Source organism: Lathamus discolor, unplaced genomic scaffold (assembly GCF_037157495.1).
Source record: "Lathamus discolor isolate bLatDis1 unplaced genomic scaffold, bLatDis1.hap1 Scaffold_52, whole genome shotgun sequence".
NCBI classification, from domain to species: Eukaryota; Metazoa; Chordata; class Aves; order Psittaciformes; family Psittacidae; genus Lathamus; species Lathamus discolor.
The window spans coordinates 15,355-34,293 of record NW_027069377.1 but is presented as its reverse complement, the minus strand read 5'-3'; the positions used below and the strand labels follow the sequence as shown (position 1 = coordinate 34,293).

Here is an 18,939-nt window from a genome sequence, read left to right as displayed (position 1 = left end):
CTTCCGTGCTTGCAGGTTCCTGCCTTCAGAGCCCTCCCTGCTGCGCCCGAAACACCCTCAGGCTGCCATAGACCCTGAACAAGCCCCTGTGATGCTGATGGTAAGGAAGGGAGAGGGCTCTTGGAATCAATAGAACCATAGAATAGTTCGGGTTGGAAAGGACCTCAAGATCATCCAGTTCCAACCCCCCTGCCATGGACAGGGACACCTCACACTAAACCATCCCACACAAGGCTTCATCCAACCTGGCCTTGAGCACCGCCAGGGATGGAGCACTCACAACCTCCCTGGGCAACCCATTCCAGTGCCTCAGCACCCTCACAGGAAAGAATTTCCTCCTTAGATCCAATCTAAACTTCCCCTGTTTCAGTTTGAACCCGTTACCCCTTGTAACTGCAGTCCCTGATGAAGAATCCATCCCCAGCATCCCTATAGGCCCCCTTCAGGTACTGGAAGGCTGCTCTGAGGTCTCCACGCAGCCTTCTCTTCTCCAGGCTGAACAGCCCCAACTTCCTCAGCCTGTCTTCATACGGGAGGTGCTCCAGCCCCTGATCATCCTCGTGGCCTCCTCTGGACTTGTTCCAACAGTTCCATGCCCTTTTTATGTTGAGGACACCAGAACTGCACACAATGCTCCAGGTGAGGTCTCACAAGAGCAGAGCAGAGGGGCAGGATCACCTCCTGTTGATGCAGCCCAGGATACGGTTGGGGATGGAAGGAGGGAAAGGAGCACCTCGCCTGAGCCACTGCTCCCCATCTCTTTGCTTGGGGGAAGAATAAGTTAGACATAAGGAAGCAGCTCTTTATTGCGAGGGTGCTGAGGCCCTGGGATGGGTTGAATGGGGAAGGTTTGGATACCCCATCCCTGGCAGCGTTCAAGGCTGGGTTTGGAGCAAGCCGCTCTATGGAAGATGCCCCTGCCCTTGGCACCCGTCCCCTGCGAGCAGAGGGCAATAACCACGGCACTCGTTGGGTTCTCTAAGCCTTACCCTTGATGCTGGCGAGGAGCGATGCCACAGCAGCACGGATGGCACCGGCGGGCACGGCGGGGCACAAGCTCAGGAAGGAGGAGATGGAGCGCAGCAACTCGGCCGCTTTGGCTTCGACAGGGGCTGAATGAGCTTCTCCTAAGAGGAAGGAAGGGAAAGGCGACGATTGCTTTCCATTGAACACCCCACAGCACCTCCCAACAGGCACCAACAGCCCCGGCGCTGTGGGTGAAACACCCATGACCCCCAACAGGCAGAGAACCCCCCCGCGCATCAATGGGATGGGTGCGGGTATTGCCCACTCTTTAACCCTCCCCATGGCTCCACGGTTCCCCGCTATGAGCCCAAGCCATCCATGTCCCCCCAGTGCAGGAGCATCCATCGCGTGTGTCTTTGTGCCTCTGCACCCAAAGGTGCTGATGTCCAAGGGGAAGAAGCCTGAGCAGTGGGGAAGATGCTGGGAGAAGCAGGATCATTTGGGACCGATCCAGCTTGGCTGGGGTAAGGCAAAATCCCCGTGGCCATGGGAGACCGGGATCAGAGGGAATTCCGGATGCCACGGAAAGGATGGCTCCTGCAGGAGGTCCCTTGTTGCAGCAAGCAGTTGAAGGGGTTTTGCTGCTGCTGTGCTCTATGAGCTCTATGGGCCTGGAATAACTGGGATCCTTCATTCCCAGCTTACTCTCCAGCCTGGGGAATGTTGCGTAGGTACGGAAGGTATCCCAGGAAAAAAAGGAGGAGAGAGATGGGGAAAAGGAAGGCGCGTGCTTGGGCTCCCACCTCCACCCCGAGCATCACCAGCTCAAGGCTCTCCCTGATCCCTTTGGATGCCTTCCCGGGGAGGAATCCCGGTTTTCCTAAAGGGATCCGGTGAGGAATTGCGGGTGCTGTGGGCGACACTTGAAGGGGTTTGGCATTGCTTTTGGTGGAGACGTGGGCGCTCAGATGGGAGCCTTCATGTAGGGATGCGGGAGGAGGTGTTTGCCCAATGAGCTGCCTGTGCGGAGCGAAGCGAGACCCATCTAAACCCATCGCTTCGGATACCTCCTGCTGACCCCCATCCGCGAGCCAAGGGGCAGGTTGGTCCCTACTCACCCCTATGGCAGAGCTCACGGAGGTGCCCGCATCTCCGGTCGATGCTCCTCAGGTGCTCGGTGATGTGGAGCATCGCGAGGTCCATGGGCCCACCTCCGTCTCCGGGGCTCTGCATGGGCTTGGAGCCGGTTGGGAAGCATCTCCTTGATGATCCGCCGGCATTCCAAGTGCTCCCAGTGCTATCCCAGGCTCCCGGCCCGTTCATGGCAATGGGGAGCACCCAGTGCCGAGCGCTCCCAAGGCCGGTGGGTGAGCTGGGTGCTCCGGTTATGTTTTTGGGTGCATGTCCCTGGTGTCCTGCAAGCCATGGGCAGGATTCCTCCTTGTTGGAAGGAGGAGAAGCAGCATCCTGCAACCACCACTGGAAACGCAAGGCAAAACGCTCCAAGAAGAGGAATTCTCACCCTCTCAGCCTTTATTTCCTCATTCAGGCGAGTGGAATCCTGGTGGAATGATCAGGAGTCTTCCCACCTTTTCCATGGAATGGAACCCCAAGTTTAGGACCCTTTCCCTCAGCAAGGCTTGGACATCAAACCCAAGGCCCAGCTATCCGTATGCAACAGCGCCGCGTTCCGTCTTGGTCTCCCTTCTTTGCCATTTGCAAGTCAAAACGTTGGGATAGGGCAGGGAATCTCTTCCATCTCCTTCCTTGTCCTTCCTCGGCTAAAGCACACACAGGGAAAAAGCCATCACCTCTGCTGGGAAATCCTTTGGTTTATCCTATGGGATTTGCTGGGGGAACCCAGAAACGGAGCCGTTCCCCGTATCCCGGGCTCCAAATCCCTGCTGGTTGCCTTGGGGCTCTGTGTGGGATGAGGGCTGGATTTTCCGCATTCCTCTTGGGAGCTGTGCAATTACTCCCTTCCCAGGCTTCCTACGGGATCAGGCCTGCTTCCATTAACCCTCTGCTGTCTGAACACCTGAATCCCTGACAGAATTCCACCAGCCTGGAATGCTCCGTGGTTTCCAGCCTTTGCGAGGAGGTGGTGGGACGCAGCACCAAGGTAAAGCAGCAAAGTGCATATATCCACTATTATCGGCGCTAAAGGATGCCCTAAGCACCCAACCCTTTGGTCTAGGTCCTAAATAAGCAGCCCCACGCATGAAAGCAGAGCTGAGCATCTCAGCACCGCCGCAGTGCATCCGTCGGGAAGGTTTCCATCGCCAGTGAGAGGGTCGGGGCTGGTTTTCCTGCTCCTCACAGGGCGCAATGGGAATGTTCGCTCCATAGGCTGCAAAGGGGCTCCTGGGTTTGTCTTTCCTGGCTTCTTTCATTGGGAAATCAAGAGGAGGAACTAAAGCATTGATGCTCTTGGTGGTGATGGCACTTTTCCGGTGCTGGCAGGTTCCCTGTTCCCAACTGCTCCATGTGCCTTCCTTGGCCTGTTGTTCTGCCACACAAGAAGCAAGGGAAGGGCAACTTTGGGGTTTAAAATAGGAAAATATGATTAAATACGGTTAAATATTTAATATGGTTAAACCGAAATGGGGAAGTCTGGTGAAAGTCCTTGTTAAACGTGGAATTGTGGCATGGTTGGGGTTGGAAAGGAGCTTAAGATGATCCAGTCCCAACCCCCTGCCATAGGCAGGGATGCTTCACCCTAGCCCATGGCACCCAAGGCTCTGACCGGAATACTGCTGGGATGGGGCATTCACCACTTCCCTGGGCAACCCATCCCAGTGTCCCAGCACCCTCCCAGGGCACAACTTCCCTATCTCCAAGCTGAACTTCCCTGTTTCAGTCCGAACCCATCACCCCTTGGCCTATCCCTGATGCAGGTCCCTCCCCAGCATCCTTGCAACCCCCTTTGGGTAGGGTTCCCCTCGTGCCCATCAGTGCGCAGCCTCCCTCCTCCAGCAGCTCTGTCACCTGAAAGCACTTTTGGGTTTCTTTGGGCCTTTTTGCCCAGCATCCCTGCATGGAGCATCCCCAAGGATGCGCCCGGCTTCTTCGGCCTAAAGCCAAGTCCCTCCGGAGCGTTTGGATGAGGGGATTTCTTCCCTGTAGGACTTGCTGGGTGAAAGAGCTGGGCTGGTCCAGCCTGGAGAAGACTCCTTAAGGGGAGACCTTAGAGCAGCTCCAGTGCCTAAAGGGGCTGCAGGGAACCTGGAGAGAGGGGCTTGGGATGAGGGATGCAGGGACAGGATAAGGGGAATGGCTTGAACCTGGCAGAGGGGAGATGGAGACGGGATCTTAGGCTGAAGCTCTTCGCTGGGGACACTGGGATGGGTTGAATGGAGAAGGTTTGGATGCCCCATCCCTGGCAGTGTTCAAGGCCAGCTTGGAGCAAGCTGCTCTATGGAAGGTGCAGGGGTTGGAACTGGAGGAGAAGCTTTAAGTTCCCTTCCAACCCACCCCATTCCATGCCTCTATGGATTCCCATTTTGAGCTGTTTAGTGAGTTATTCCCCAAATTCTGGTCTTTCGCAGTTACTTTTCTTCTCGTTTTTTTGGTAGATAAATGACAAAGATCATGGGGTGAGGTTTTTCCCCCCCCAGGTCCTAGGTGGATGCAGATGTTGCTGCCCTGGAGATGCTGGATAGGGGCATCAGCCCCTTCTTTGAGCCCCTAATCCAAGTCTTCACCTTCCTCTTTCCTTTCCTTGTTCTTTGCCTCCATCTTCTTGTCCAGTTTGTACTTGAGGCGGCGGATGGGGTCCGTGATGCTTCTCCTGCTCCGCTTATCCGAATCCTCTGCCAGGAGAAAATTCCTGTCCACCAGCTCGGCAGCCTCCTGCCAGTTCCGGAAGCAAGCGGGGCCCATGCTCCGGATCTCCTCCACGGCATTCCCGACGATCACCTCCCCGTTTGGCTTCAGCACCACCACGGCTGGCACCTCGGAGACGGCGAAGCGCAGCTCCAGCTCCCTGCAAGGCAAAGGGGGAACGAGCCTCAAATGGGGAAGGGGACCGGATTGCTGCTCCTCATCCTCGCTGCTCCTCATCCTCATCCTCCCTGCTCCTCATCCTCCCTGCTCCTCATCCTCCCTGCTCCTCATCCTCCCTGCTCCTCATCTTTGCTGCTCCTCATCCTCATCCTCCCTGCTCCTCATCCTCGCTGCTCCTCATCCTCCCTGCTCCTCATCTTCGCTGCTCCTCATCCTCCCTGCTCCACATCCTCCCTACTCCTCATCCTCCCTGCTCCTCATCCTCCCTACTCCTCATCCTCCCTGCTCCTCATCCTCACCATCCAATAGGACTCGCATGGGCATCCTGGCTATATGGGGCCTCTTTGCTGACTATCACCCACTCGTTTGCCCACCCCTGGTAACTGAGCCTAATGGGGAGCTCTGTGGGGCTGGGATAAGGGGAAAGGGATCTGGGCATCAGCCCCTGGGGATATGGGCTGGCTGCAGGGAGCTGATTTAACGGAGCAGCACTTAAAGAGCCCCAAGGCACTTAAACGTTTACATCCTCCTGTTTGCCTTCAGAAGGAGCCAGGGATAATTCCCACTGTTCACTGCAGCTTGTCCTTGTCGGGGTTACAGGAAACACGCTTCCAGCCCGCCCGGCCGCATCCATGCTCCCCACCACGCGTCCTCCCCACCGGGGCCTCTCGAGGAATGCCATAAAACGGGAATTCCGTACCAGCAAAAGCCCGGTGTGGGGGGGGGAAGCAGAGGGGAAACGTTTCTCCTTTAGGAAGAGGCGCAGCCAAAGAGCTTTGCGCTTCTGCCCATCCATAGAAGAGAAGGGAAAAGCACGGGGATGGAAACGGGCTCTACCCAGGTACCTGCCGAAGGCATCCCCGAAGGGGAGGGCGAGCCAGCGCTCGGGCATGGCCCGCAGGAACGCGCTCCGCTGCTCCTCCGTCTCATCCCGGGACACGTAAACCAGGCCGAGCTGCGAGGCTCGCTCCACGTAGAACTCATCCGTGAGGCGCAAGAAGAAGTCCTTGAGGAGCGGAGCGAAGCGGCGGCAGCGCGGACACTGCGCGGAACCGAAGTAGAGCAGCAGGATCTTGTTGTCCAGCGCCCGGTGCAGCTCCCGCTCCGTTTCCACCTCGTCCCGTTCCCGGTTGGCCATCAGGACCTTGCCGGTGAAGAGGGCGGCCATGGGCAGAGCGGTGAGGGCAAGGGGATGGGGGGGATGCGGAGCCCGCTGCAGGTCCCGGCTATTAATGAGCGAGGATCAGGAGCTAAAGCGGCTTAAAAGGGGAGGTCAGAGCCGGGCCCGGGATGGGGGGGGGGGCCGTCGGGGCTCTGAGGGACGCGGTTATGGGGTTCCGGTGCAGTGGGATCTGGGGGGGGACGTGAGGGACCCGGTTATGGGGTCCCGGTGCAGTGGGATCTGGGGGGGGGGGACGTGAGGGACCCGGTTATGGGGTTCCGGTGCAGTGGGATCTGGGGGGGGGGGGGGGATGTGAGGGACGCGATTATAGGGTTCCGGTGCAGTGGGATCTTGAGGGGGGGACGACCGTGAGGGATCTGGTTATCGGGTTTTGGTGCAGTGGAATCTGGGGGGGACACAACAGTGAGGGACCCGGTTATGGGGCCCGGTGCCATAGGGTCCAAGTCGGTTCCGGTACGGACATCCCCATCCCCACCCCATCCCCATCCCCATCCCCATCCCCATCCCAATCCCATCCCCATCCCAATCCCATCCCCATCCCCATCCCATCCCATCCCCATCCCCATCCCATCCCCATCCCCATCCCCATCCCCGTCCCATCCCATCCCCATCCCCATCCCCATCCCCATCCCCATCCCCATCCCATCCCCACCCCATCCCATCCCCACCCCATCCCCATCCCCATCCCCATCCCATCCCCACCCCATCCCCACCCCATCCCCATCCCCATCCCCATCCCCACCCCATCCCCATCCCATCCCCATCCCATCCCATCCCCTCCGGTCCCCCCCCCCCCCCCTCAGCGCCCCTCGGGCACCGGCCCCGGGGGGGCGGAGCGAGCCTTGGTACCGCCCAAGGGGCGTTCCCACCGTCACTCCCTCTCGACCAATCCGAATCCACCAACCCCGCCCTCTACCAATAAGATGTTGCTTTTCCCCGCTGCCCCGCCCCTCGGCGGGGAGGAGGCGGGGCTTCACCTCAGCCTGCCGCGGCGGGAGCGGGCGCCGGAGCCGACGGTGCCGGGGCCTGGAGGAGCCGGGGCCTGGAGTCGGGGCGGCCGCGGGCCTTGGGGCGCTGCCGTCCGCAGCATGCACCCGGCCGGGCTCTGCGCGGCCTCGCTCGGCTCCTTGGGGCTGCTGCGCTTCCTCGGCGCCCCGTGGCCATGGAGCCTGGCGGCCACGCTCGGGCTCTGCCTGGCCGGCGGGGGCTGGCGCCTGCTGCGGCTGCTCTACAGGACGGCTCCGCGGGACCTCTTGTGAGTGCTGCCCCCGGGGGCCCCTTCCCGGCCCGCCGCGCACCGGGGCCCCGGCCGAGGGCCTCAGCTGCGGGGTTAAGGCTCGGCCGTGGAGGGAGCTGCGGGGGGGTGGGGGGGGGGGTGGAAGGGCCGCTTAGGGCCGGCTTCAAGCCGTGGCTCCGGGGGGCTCATCCAAGGGATTCCAAGGGATTCCAAAGGATTCCAAGGGATTCCAAATGATCCTAAGGGATTCCAAGGGATTCCAAAGGATTCCAAGGGATTCCAAAGGATTCCAAAGGATTCCAAGGGATTCCAAATTATTCCAAAGAATTGCAAGTGATTCCAAAGAATTCCAAAGGATTCCAAGGGATTCCAAGGAAATCCAAAGGATTCCAAGGGATTCCAATGGATTCCAAAGGATTCCAAGGGATTCCAAAGAATTTCAAAGGATTCCAAGGAATTCCAAATGATCCTAAGGGATTCCAAAGGATTCCAAGGGATTCCAAAGAATTCCAAAGTATTCCAAGGGATTCCTAATGATTCCAAAGGATTCCAAGGAAATCCAAAGGATTCCAAGGGATTCCAATGAATTCCAAGGGATTTCAAAGAATTCCAAAGGATTCCAAGGGATTCCAAATGATTCCAAGGGATTCCAAAGAATTCCAAAGTATTCCAAGGGATTCCTAATGATTCCAAAGGATTCCAAGGAAATCCAAAGGATTCCAAGGGATTCCAATGAATTCCAAGGGATTTCAAAGAATTCCAAAGGATTCCAAGGGATTCCAAATGATTCCAAGGGATTCCAAAGAATTCCAAAGGATTCCAAGGAATTCCAAAGATTCCAAGGGATTCAAAATGATTCCAAGGGAGTCCAAAGAATTCCAAAGGATTCCAAGGGATTCCAAATGATTCTAAGGGAGTCCAAAGAATTCCAAAGGATTCCAAAGGATTCCAAGGAATTCCAAAGATTCCAAGGGATTCAAAATGATTCCAAGGGAGTCCAAAGAATTCCAAAGGATTCCAAGGGATTCCAAATGATCCTAAGGGATTCCAAGGGATTCCAAAGGATTCCAAAGAGTTCCAAAGGATTCCAAGGGATTCCAAGGAAATCCAAATGATTCCAAGGGATTCCAAAGAATTCCAAAGGATTCCAAGGAATTCCAAATGATCCTAAGGGATTCCAAGGGATTCCAAAGAATTCCAAAGGATCCCAAAGAGTTCCAAAGGATCCCAAAGGATCCCAAGGGATTCCTGCCGTTGGCAGCTTCCCCATTGCCTGCCGGTGCCTTTGAAGCGCCGCTTCCTCCCCATTGCCCGGCAGGCGGGGAATAACGGGGTGGCCGGAAGAAAGCCCTTTGAGAGCGCTGAGAAAGGCTCCTCTGTTCCCTGCTTGGCACCGGGGGCCCAGGAAAAGCCCGGCCGTTGCCAGCAGCTCCGGGCCGGAATGCCCTTCCCCCTGCGCTGGGGCTTCCATCCAGCCCCTTGCACTTGACATTGAGCTCGGGGAGCTGCGGTCCTTTCAAAGGGCTGGCATTCACTGACCTTTGAGGAGCTCGCCAAGGCCCTTCCAGCACAACAACTTCCTAACGGCATGCTGGGAAGATGCTGCCTGCTTCTGGGAATTAAACGGGAGCCATGGACACCCCGCACGGACCTGCCGCTGTCCTCGTTTCCGGGGTGGAATGCGTTCAGTCTCATGGGTTATAGCCCATGCACCCCCAGAAGGCAGGGAAGTTCCGACAGCAGCTTAGCATCCCGCTGGAGCGGTGTCGAGGTTTGGTTCACGGCTGCTGCCTTGAAGGCTTCAAATGACCGTAAATCAGAGAGCCGAAATTCCCAAAGCCTAAATTCCCTACATTATGGAAGGAAAACCTCCGCCTCCTTGGCACCGTCGGCTTTGGTCGCGCGTTGAGCGGGCACGTGGCCATTCTTGCCCTGACTTTCAAGCAGCTTGCTAACTGACAGGAGTGATAATAATAGGTTATGCTCTAGATTAATAGGTGATACCTTAGAGAGGAGCTATTATGGTGGCATTCCAACAGCCTGGCTTCCTTTCATCCCGGGCCTGTGGCAGGGATGGAGCCGCGGGAGGATGCTCCTGCTTGCAAGGGAAAGGAGAAACCTTTGCTTTCTGGAAGCTGAGGCCCCTTTGTTATCAAAGGGGCAGGATGGCTTTGGCTTTTCCATGCTTTTGGAGCCACTGCGGACTAACCCAGCATGAAGCACGTTTGCTTCCCGTAGAGGTAAAAGGTCGCCAAGGCTTTTTCCTTTAGGATGGCGGAATATATGGTTAAAAGAGGTCATTTACCCTCTTTAATGGGCTTGTTCGAGCTGGCATCACGGTGAAGATGGATTCCCCGTGGTTTATAGCCCCAGAACAGTTGCAGTACCCTCTTTATTTGCCGTAACACGAATGTCTTCCTTAGAGCAGCAGTGATGGGAAGCTCCATTTTCAGGGTAACGCTTTGGCTGTCCATGGGCAAGGGGGTGATGAGCATCCTGCCCTTCCCAACTGCTGGAAACCGCCCTCATTGTGCTCTGTCTTTGCTGCAGCGGCCTCTCGGTGCTGGTTCGGGTCAAGTACAAGCTGCGAAAGCATCAGCAAGCCCAAAGCACCGTCCCCAAGATGTTCCAGGACGTCGTCCTCAGGCACCCCGACAAAGTGGCCCTGATTTACGAAGCCACCGGGGAGCAATGGAGCTTCCGGAGGCTGGAGGAGTATTCCAACGCCGTGGCTAACTGCTGCTCCCAGCAAGGCTTCCGCGTGGGGGACGTCATTGCCATCTTCATGGAGAGCCGCCCCGAGTTCGTTGGCCTCTGGCTGGGGATGGCAAAGGTGGGCATCGAGGCGGCTCTCATCAACTTCAACCTGCGCCTGGATTCCCTGGTTTACTGCGTGAGGAGCTCGGGGGCCAAAGCGGTCGTCTTCGGAGGGGAGCTGTCCTCAGGTGGGTCACTCAACCGCCTGCTCGCTCCTGAGCTCTTGGGTTGAATAAGGCAGAGCTCGAGGAAGCAAAAGCCCCAGAGGCAGCTGGAGGCATGGAAAGCTTGGGATGTTGGTGCACGTCCTGACTGGAAAAGGTGGAAGTGTTTGCAGGATCATGGGATGGGGTGGGTAGAAGGGACCTTAAAGCTCAGCCAGTCCCAACCCCCTGCCAGGGGCAGGGACCCCTTCCACTGGAGCAGCTTGCTCCAAGCCCATGTGTCCAACCTGGCCTTGAACAGGGATGGGGCATCCAAACCTTCTCCATTCAACCCATCCCAGTGTCCCACCACCCTCACGGGGAAGAGCTTCTGCCTAAGATCCCATCTCCATCTCCCCTCTGCCAGGTTAAAGCCATTCCCCTCGTCCCGTCCCTGCATCCCTTGTCCAAAGCCCCTCTCCAGCTTTCTTGTCACCCCCTTTATCTGTGGCTCTGGGGCACAAGCAGATGCTGTCCAGGTTATTTTTGCCACCGCCTGGAGCGTTCTGTGTGTTGCAAAAGTGACTTCCTTTGTCTTGCAGCAATATCTGAAGTGAACGGGATGCTGGGGAAGAACATGGCCAAGTTCTGCTCTGGTGACTATAACCCAGCTCTTGTTCCTGTGGAGACCAGACATCTCGATCCTCTCCTGAGCACTGCTTCCAAGTCAGCCCCAGCTCAGATTCCAGGCAAAGGTTTAGATGGTAATGAAGGCCTTTTCATTGTCAGTGTCATGGGGGTGAGAGCTGGTCCAGGTGACAGCAAAGCCAGGAGACAGCAAGGTGCAGGGATTAAATCCACCCAGTTTGGACTCACCAAGAGAAGAAAGGAAAGGGGGGAAAAAAGAGGACACAAACCCCAAATCCTGGTTCCAGGGGGCTCTGGGTTGAGTTTCTCATTCTCTGCACCTCCCAAGCTTTACAGTACCTGAAGGAGGGAGATTGGTGCCTTCCCAAAGGAAACCCTGCTGTGGCAAGGGAGCAGGGATGCGTGTGGGGTGAAGCAGGCAGTGTGCTGGCAGTTCATCTCTAGCATTTAAGAGCCCCCATTGCCTTCCCCCACAATGGGGGAATGAACATCTTTCCCAGCTCATGGGCCATGGGCATCTTTCCCAGCTCATGGGCCATGGACATCTTTCCTGGCTTGTGGCAAAGAGGAGCATGGATGGGGTTGGGATTCAGGAGAGAGAAGATGCTACGTGGCCTCCAGGCTGGATTTCAGACTACGAGCGCTGAGGCATGAGCCTCACTTTGGTCCTTCCTTTACAGTAGGAGGAATGATGCTGCTAAAGAGGCTTTTCCTTTAGGTTATGTATTTTAATCACTGGATACCTGCCCTACCAGCAGCCCCAGGTTCAGATTACCTCCTTGATTGATTTGGAATGAGAGTTGGACCTGGAGGAGCTGATCTAGTCCCAGGACAACTTGTGTGAAGGGATAGAAGCTGTGTCCTTGGAGCTCTGCAGACTCCTTGTACACGTTCCTGTAGCTGCTGCTATGGACAACGTGCAGGTTGTCCCTCAGGCTGCAGCTCTGTGTCTGTCACCATCTCAAAGCTGTTCCTCAGCCGCTGTGAACAAAGCCCAAACCATAAACCAGAGGCTGTGGGGATGTCTTTAGGCAGTTGAGAACACTCCGATGCCTGTTTCCATTCTTCTAGATCGGCTCTTCTATATCTACACTTCAGGAACAACAGGAATGCCCAAAGCTGCCATTGTGGTGCACAGCAGGTGAGGACCACAGGTTCATTTCACACCATGAACCCCAGAGCTTTGCCTGTCTCAGTCACTTAGAATCATCAAACCCCAGCCTGGGTTGGGTTGGAAGGGACCTTAAAGCTCCTCCGGCTCCAACCCCCTGCCGTGGACAGGGACACCTTCCACTGGAGCAGCTTGCTCCAAGCCCCTGTGTCCAGCCTGGCCTTGAACAGGGATGGTTCAGCCAAACCTTTACCATTCAACACATCCCAGTATCCCACCGCCCTCATGGGGAAGAGCTTCTGCCTAAGATCCCATCTCCATCTCCCCTCTGCCAGGTTAAAGCCATTCCCCTGGTCCTGTCCCTGCATCCCTCATCCAAAGCCCCTCTCCAGGTTTCCTGGACCCCCTTTAGGCACTGAAGCTGCTCTAAGGTCTCCCCTTAAGGACCCTTCTCTTCTCCAGGCTGCCCCAGCCCAGCTCTCTCAGCCTGGCTCCAGAGCAGGGATGCTCCAGCCCTCGCAGCAGCTCCATGGCCTCCTCTGGCCCTGCTCCCGCAGCTCCACGTCCCTTAGCCTGTGCTGTGCTCTTGCAGGTATTACCGCATCGCTGCCTTTGGTTACTACGCTTACAAAATGCACCCGGACGATGTCCTCTACAACTGCCTCCCCCTCTACCATTCTGCAGGTAAGCAGCAGCCTCCTCCTCCTCCTCTTCCTCCTCCTCCTCCTCAGCAGAGGTGAAGCTTCCTTGGGAGCGAAGGGGGTGCTAACAACGCGCTCCTTGTGCTCCAGGGAACATCATGGGAATCGGGCAGTGCCTCATCCACGGCCTCACCGTGGTGATCAGGAAGAAGTTCTCAGCCACTCGCTTCTGGGATGACTGCGTGAAGTACAGATGCACGGTGAGGGCCCCACTGATGGGGCCACTGCTTAATCCTTCCTCTCCAGATACTTCCTTGCCCCTTGTTGGTGCCTGCACCGTGACGTCTTCACGTTGCCACCGCTGCTTGAGGCGGGGGGGACTTAGGAAAGGTCGTTCATCCAGCCTGGAATCGTTGTGGTTGGAAAAGACCTTTTAAGATCATTGAGTCCCCACAAACTGCCAACTCCACCGCTCCACCGTGTCCCTCAGCGCTGTGTCCACATGCCTCTTAAACCCCTCCAGGGGTGGTGACTGCACCACTGCCCCGGGCAGGCTGTGCTTGACAAGCCTTTGGGTGAAGGAATTGCTCCTGATATCCCACCTAACCCTCCCTGGGCACAACTTGGGCATTTCCTCTTCTCCTGTCCCTTGTTCCTTGGGAGAAGAGACCAATCCCCACCTTCCAGGCAGTTGCAGAGAGCAAGAAGGTCTCCCCTGAGCCTCCCTTTCTCCAGGCTAAACACCCCCAGTTCCTTTTGCTGCTCCTCACAAGGCTTGTGACCAGCCACCAACGGGCTTTAACTCCGTTCCCCACCACGCTTTGGCCATCCAGCCATTCTTTTCCCCATCCAAGCCATGAGCAGCCAGTTTCTCCAGGGAGAATCCTGTGGGAAACAGCGTCAAGGGCTTTAGTAAAGCCCAGGCAGCCAACCTCCAACACCTCCTCCTGCTTCCTCTCTGTCAAGTTGTCAAGACCAGCTTCTAAACCCCATGTTTGCATCCCTCCCTGCTGCAGGAAAGCACTGCCAGGGTTTATCCACGTTGGGAGGATCTGCAGAGGAATCTCTTGGCACTTCATCCCCAGTAAACACCTATTTGTGTCCATTACCTTCTAATTTAAGCAGCTCTTTCTCCTCCCTGCTGTTTTTCCTGGTTTATCCACGTTGGGAAGATCTGCAGAGGGATCTCTTGGCACTTCATCCCCAGTAAACACCTATTTGTGTCCATTACCTTCTAATTTAAGCAGCTCTTTCTCCTCCCTGCTGGTTTTCCTGCCCTCCCCACCCGCAGCACTATTTAGAGCCTGTAACTGGATCTCCACTCTGCGTTTTGCTGCGTCAAGCTCTGAGTTCATGCCTGACCAGCTCATGCCCCTCATCTTCCTAGAGGTCTTTCCATGTGTCTCCCGCAGCATGAGGCTTCTCCTGGGTCCAAACAGCTTTATCCGTGCTGAAGGGGTCCCTCCTGGATGGATTCCAGAGGGCAGGACCCCTTTTACCTTGGCTTATTTCTCTTGTGGCAACAAATCCCCCCTCCTTGAACTCACAACCGCTCCCGGATGTCCAGGTCCACGAGGTGCACTCCCCACCGGGGGCTTCGTGGGCACCTTGCTCTTGGCTCACCTGAAGCCTGAGCCCCGTTCTTGTCTTTGCTGCTTCAGATCATTCAGTACATCGGGGAGATCTGCAGGTACCTCCTGAACCAGCCCGTCCGCGAGGCAGAAGCTCAGCACTGCGTGCGCCTGGCCGTGGGCAACGGCCTCAGACCCAGCATCTGGGAGGACTTCACCAAGCGCTTCCGCATCAAGCAGATTGGAGAGTTCTACGGGGCCACCGAGTGCAACTGCAGCATCGCCAACCTGGATGGGAAGGTGAGGAGGGAGGGAAGCAGGGAATCCTGGGCTGAAGCAGGTTGGAAAAGAGCTTTAAGCTCATCCGCTCCAACCGTTATCCAACATTGCCAAGGCCAAACTTAACCCATGCCATCGAGGGCCTTGGCTACGTGGTTTGTGATGCTCAGGCCCATTCCAGTGCCTGAGCACCCTCTGGGGAAGGAATTGTTCCAAATCTCTACCTAAACCTCCCCCGGTACAGCTTGAGGCCCGTTTCCTCTTGTCATAGAATAGTTAGGGTTGGAAAGGACCTCAAGATCATCCGGTTCCAACTCCCCTGCCACGGGCAGGGACACCTCACACTAAACCATCCCACCCAAGGCTTCGTCCAGCCTGGCTTTGAACACTGCCAGGGATGGAGCACTCACAACCTCCCCGGGCAACCCATTCCAGTGCCTCAGCACCCTCACAGGAAAGAATTTCCTCCTTGGATCCAATCTAAACTTCCCCTGTTTCAGTTTGAACCCGTTACCCCTTGTCCTGTCACTACAGTCCCTGATGAAGAGTCCCTCCCCAGCATCCCTATAGCCTCCCTTCAGATACTGGGAGGCTGCTCTGAGGTCTCCACGCAGCCTTCTCTCCGCTCCATCCCTTGGGAGCAGAGCGCAGCCCCCTCCTGGCTCCATCCTCCTGGCAAGCCCCAAGCTTGTTCTCTTTAAGCCTTTTGGGTTCTTTCCCGTCTTTCCAAAGGTTGGGGCTTGTGGTTTCAACAGTCGGATTTTGCCCGGCGTTTATCCCATTCGGTTGGTGAAGGTCAACGAGGACACGATGGAGCTGATCCGGGATTCCCAGGGGCTCTGTATTCCCTGTCGCCCAGGTGAGCATCAACCCAACCCCATCAGTCCTGGGGCTTTGTGCTAAAATAACCACAGGATCATGGAATGGCTTGGGAAGGGACCTTAAAGCTCATCCAGTCTCCATGGGCAGGGACACCTTCCACTAGAGCAGGTTGCTCCAAGGCCCATCCAACCTGGCCTTGAACACTGCCAGGGATGGGGCAATTCTCCTCAGCCTGTGTGCTTGGGAAGCAGGACTTTGCCCTTGGCCTTGCTGAACTCCATGAGGTTCCCACCTCTCCAGCATTCCAGGTCCCTTTGGATCCATCCCTTCCCTCCAGCGTGTTGACAGTGCCTGGCTTAAGGGGTTTCTTGTGTCACCCCCAGGTTTTCACTTCCAGCTCTCTCCTCCAAAGCCGGATGAGTTCAGCACCCGAACATCCCTTGGCGTGGCCAAAGCGGAGCTCGTCGGGCAAGGTTGGTGCCACCTCTGTTGATCCTGTTCCCTGCAGGAGAGCCGGGATTGCTCGTGGGCCAGATCAACCAGCAGGATCCCCTGCGCCGCTTCGACGGCTACGTCAACCAGAGTGCCACCAGCAAGAAGATTGCTTCCAACGTGCTTCGCAAAGGAGACCAGGCCTACCTGTCCGGTACACGCTGCTGGCATTCCCAGCTCTCCATGCACCTTAATCTGGGATTTCATAGAATCATGGAATGCTTTGGGTTGGAAAGGACCTCAAGATCATCCAGTTCCAACCCCCCTGCCATGGTGCAGGGACACCTCTCACTAAACCATCCCACACAAGGCTTCATCCAACCTGGCCTTGAACACTGCCAGGGATGGAGCACTCACAACCTCCCTGGGCAACCCATTCCAGTGCCTCAGCACCCTCACAGGAAAGAATTTCCTCCTTGGATCCAATCTAAACTTCCCCTGTTTCAGTTTTAACCCGTTACCCCTTGTCCTGTCACTACAGTCCCTAATGAAGAATCCATCCCCAGCATCCCTATAGGCCCCCTTCAGGTACTGGAAGGCTGCTCTGAGGTCTCCACGCAGCCTTCTCTGCTCCAGGCTGAACAGCCCCAACTTCCTCAGCCTGTCTTCATACGGGAGGTGCTCCAGCCCCTGATCATCCTCATGGCCTCCTCTGGACTTGTTCCAACAGTTCCATGCCCTTTTTATGTTGAGGACACCAGAACTGCACACAATGCTCCAAGTGAGGTCTCACAAGAGCAGAGCAGAGGGGCAGGATCACCTCCTTGGACCTGCAGGTCACGCTCCTGTTGATGCAGCCCAGGATACGGTTGGTTTCTGGGCTCGAGCACGCACTGAACCTGGCTCATGTGCAGCTTCTCATCACCCAACACCCCCAAGTCCTTCTCCTTGGGCTGCTCTGAATCTCTTCTCTGCCCAACCTGGAGCTGTGCCTTCAAAGAGGGTCAAACCCTGTCCTTTCCCCCCCTGCTGTAACATGGACATGGGTGGTGCTGGTAGCCAACAGCAGAGCGCTGAGCAGAGGGCGGTGGGGCAGCCCCGAGCGCTATGACCTTGAGTCCTGAGGTGGGGTTTTTGGTGCCTGCTCTGCCCTTCCCAGGAGACGTTTTGGTGATGGATGACCTGGGGTACATGTACTTCAGAGACCGCAGCGGGGACACCTTCCGATGGCGCGGGGAGAACGTCTCCACCACCGAGGTGGAAGGGACCTTGAGCCGCGTCCTCAACCAGACGGATGTGGCCGTGTATGGAGTGGAGGTCCCAGGTGTGAGGTTGGGTTCAAGGTGGGGGGCTCTTGGGGTTGAGGGAGGGAAGGAAACAAGAGGCAAAGCCACCAGATTGGCATCAGAATGGGTGGGAATCGGTCCCCAGCACCCTCCCCGCCCCAATGATAAAGTCAAGGGGTGCAGTTGGACACGTTTATTCCAAGCAGTAGGAATCCAGTGGCACAGTCTTGATTTGTACCTTCAAAATAGGAAGATTCGGGAGCTTTGCAGGAGCTCTTGGTGTGAAGAGCCCTTTCGACGCATGTGCGGGCCCCTGAATCCTCAAGGATCGCATTCCCATCCAGGAATGGGGGTTGAGGAGGGACAAGGACGGGGCTGAGCACACTTTGGCCCTTCATTGGGGCTTCCTCTGCCTTTCACCTTGAGGAAGCCCGGCCTGTGCTTGCCTCTGTGGAAGCTTTCCCCACTCAATCCCTGCTCTTCTATTCCAGGCGTGGAAGGCAAAGCTGGGATGGCAGCTATTGCAGATCCCCAAGCTAAGGTCAGCCCCAACGTCCTCTACCAGGAGCTGCAGAAGGTGCTGCCTCCCTACGCCCGGCCCATCTTCCTCCGGCTCCTACCCCAGGTTGACACCACAGGTATCCATGATCCGCTTCTCCAGGGACCTGCGCATCCCAAAGGGAGCTTGGAAGCATTTCCACATCCCAACGTGGAGGAGATCGGGTGTATTCCTGCCATTAGGAGACACAGTGATGGGGGTTGAGTTCTTTAAACCAAGAAAGGAGCGAGTGCCAGGCCTTTAGAGGAAAGATCATGGAATCATGGAATGGGGTTGGGTGGAAGGGACCTTAAAGCTCATCCAGTTCCAACCCCATGCCACAGGCAGGGCTGCCTTCCACTGGAGCAGCTTGCTCCAAGCCTGGCCTTGGGCACAGCCAGGGATGGAGCATTCACCTCTACTTTGGGCAACCCATTCCAGTGCCTCCTAGGGAGGAGTTCCCTTAGATCCAGCCTGAACTTCCCCTCTTTCAGGGTGAACCCCGCGTTCTCCTCACCCTGGTGCCATGGATCTGACCCCGTTCTCTCTCCCTCTTCCCGAAGGTACGTTTAAGATCCAGAAAACCCGCTTACAGATGGAGGGATTCGACCCGCACCAAACCTCGGATCGCTTGTATTTCCTGGATCTAAAGCTGGGCAAATACGTGCCTCTGGATGAATCCCTTTACGAACGGATCCGGGCCGGGAAAGCTGCTCTATGAGCCCCTTTGGATTCAGCCCTTTTGGAAGGGGGCAAAGCTGCCTAAGCGGAGAGGAACCCCTGTGAGGTCCGCCTGCCTCTCAAGCACCTTAACCCGGCCCCATGCTCCCTCCCTGGGTGCTCACAGCCCCTTAACCCGCCCCAATGCCTCTAGAGAGCGTGTTGTAACCACAGCAGCGTAGGGAGGAGGGCCAGGGCCCTATTTATTGACCGAGGTGCCAGTGGAGGGGGGGGGGGGGGGCTTCACTTTACCCCCTTTTTACCCCCTTTTTAACCCCTTTTTAGCCCCTTTTTAACCTCGTTGGCCTCAGGCCGCGTTTTAACCACCCCTTAGGGAGGGGAGCACATGGAGTGGGTGCGCAGGGAGCAGCCCCCCCCCCACCTCCGGCGTTCACCTGAGGCCTTGCGGAGGGCTCGCAGTCGGTCCGAGGACGAGCGGGTACCGGAGTAAAGCCGCCTGAGCTCTGCCCGCTTCCGCCTCCTTCCTCCCCGCCGCCGATGGGACGCGAGGCCGGGGCTCGGGGAGGCCGCTTAGGCCGCGGGTTGCTAAGCAACGACGCGACGCGCGTTGGGGACGTCACTTCCGACGCGACGCTTTCC

The 18,939-nt window shown here is 56.9% G+C and overlaps 3 protein-coding genes and 1 long non-coding RNA gene across 15 annotated transcripts in view; 1 reads left to right on the top strand and 3 right to left on the bottom strand.

The window, feature by feature from the left end:
- The window catches only part of GMIP (GEM interacting protein), an 18,003-nt gene extending 14,565 nt beyond the window's left edge, over window positions 1-3,438 (bottom strand). For 4 of the 5 annotated variants that reach the window (XM_065664694.1, XM_065664695.1, XM_065664701.1 and 1 more), the window contains exons 1-2: window positions 2,085-3,438; window positions 990-1,127 (exon numbers count right to left, since the gene is read on the bottom strand). In XM_065664694.1, coding sequence (XP_065520766.1) covers window positions 990-1,127; window positions 2,085-2,289 — 343 coding nt within the window. In that variant the 5' untranslated portion in view covers window positions 2,290-3,438. Of the gene's footprint in view, window positions 1-989; window positions 1,128-2,084 lie in introns of those variants that run through there. The other variant, XM_065664700.1, reaches the window with a different exon arrangement.
- Window positions 11-18,806, top strand: SLC27A1 (solute carrier family 27 member 1). Of its 8 annotated transcripts, none has more exons than XM_065664706.1 (16): window positions 11-100; window positions 984-1,274; window positions 1,403-1,490; window positions 1,667-3,088; window positions 4,717-6,149; window positions 9,942-10,336; window positions 10,894-11,055; window positions 12,011-12,080; window positions 12,643-12,734; window positions 12,842-12,951; window positions 14,353-14,562; window positions 15,274-15,400; window positions 15,872-16,009; window positions 16,955-17,119; window positions 17,573-17,719; window positions 18,183-18,806. In XM_065664706.1, the coding sequence occupies exons 6-16, from the start codon at window positions 10,015-10,017 to the stop codon at window positions 18,338-18,340; spliced, it is 1,701 nt and encodes a 566-aa protein (XP_065520778.1). In that variant the 5' UTR covers window positions 11-100; window positions 984-1,274; window positions 1,403-1,490; window positions 1,667-3,088; window positions 4,717-6,149; window positions 9,942-10,014; the 3' UTR covers window positions 18,341-18,806. The 8 variants fall into 8 exon arrangements, 7 of the variants coding, with proteins under 7 accessions (XP_065520778.1, XP_065520776.1, XP_065520780.1 ...); XM_065664704.1 differs by having other exon boundaries at window positions 984-1,490; window positions 1,667-1,859; window positions 1,953-3,088; XM_065664708.1 differs by having other exon boundaries at window positions 984-1,490; window positions 4,717-4,958; window positions 5,572-6,149.
- On the bottom strand, window positions 3,533-6,346 carry NXNL1 (nucleoredoxin like 1). The gene is made up of 2 exons (XM_065664718.1): window positions 5,817-6,346; window positions 3,533-4,951 (listed from the first exon to the last, which is right to left on the bottom strand). The coding sequence occupies exons 1-2, from the start codon at window positions 6,137-6,139 to the stop codon at window positions 4,654-4,656; spliced, it is 621 nt and encodes a 206-aa protein (XP_065520790.1). The 5' UTR covers window positions 6,140-6,346; the 3' UTR covers window positions 3,533-4,653.
- On the bottom strand, window positions 17,260-18,939 carry LOC136006665 (uncharacterized). The gene is made up of 2 exons (XR_010609227.1): window positions 18,735-18,939; window positions 17,260-17,812 (listed from the first exon to the last, which is right to left on the bottom strand). It is a non-coding gene; the product is annotated as an uncharacterized LOC136006665 (long non-coding RNA).

Excerpts from the sequence above, each read along its gene's own strand:
- SLC27A1 (XM_065664703.1), top strand. The coding sequence starts at position 7,243 with ATGCACCCGGCCGGGCTCTGCGCGGCCTCGCTCGGCTCCTTGGGGCTG. Across the intron at positions 15,401-15,871 it reads CTGTATTCCCTGTCGCCCAG|GAGAGCCGGGATTGCTCGTG; the intron begins GTGAGCATCAAC and ends TGTTCCCTGCAG. Across the intron at positions 17,120-17,572 it reads GTATGGAGTGGAGGTCCCAG|GCGTGGAAGGCAAAGCTGGG; the intron begins GTGTGAGGTTGG and ends CTTCTATTCCAG.
- NXNL1 (XM_065664718.1), bottom strand. The coding sequence starts at position 6,139 with ATGGCCGCCCTCTTCACCGGCAAGGTCCTGATGGCCAACCGGGAACGG. Across the intron at positions 4,952-5,816 it reads TTCGGGGATGCCTTCGGCAG|GGAGCTGGAGCTGCGCTTCG; the intron begins GTACCTGGGTAG and ends TTTGCCTTGCAG.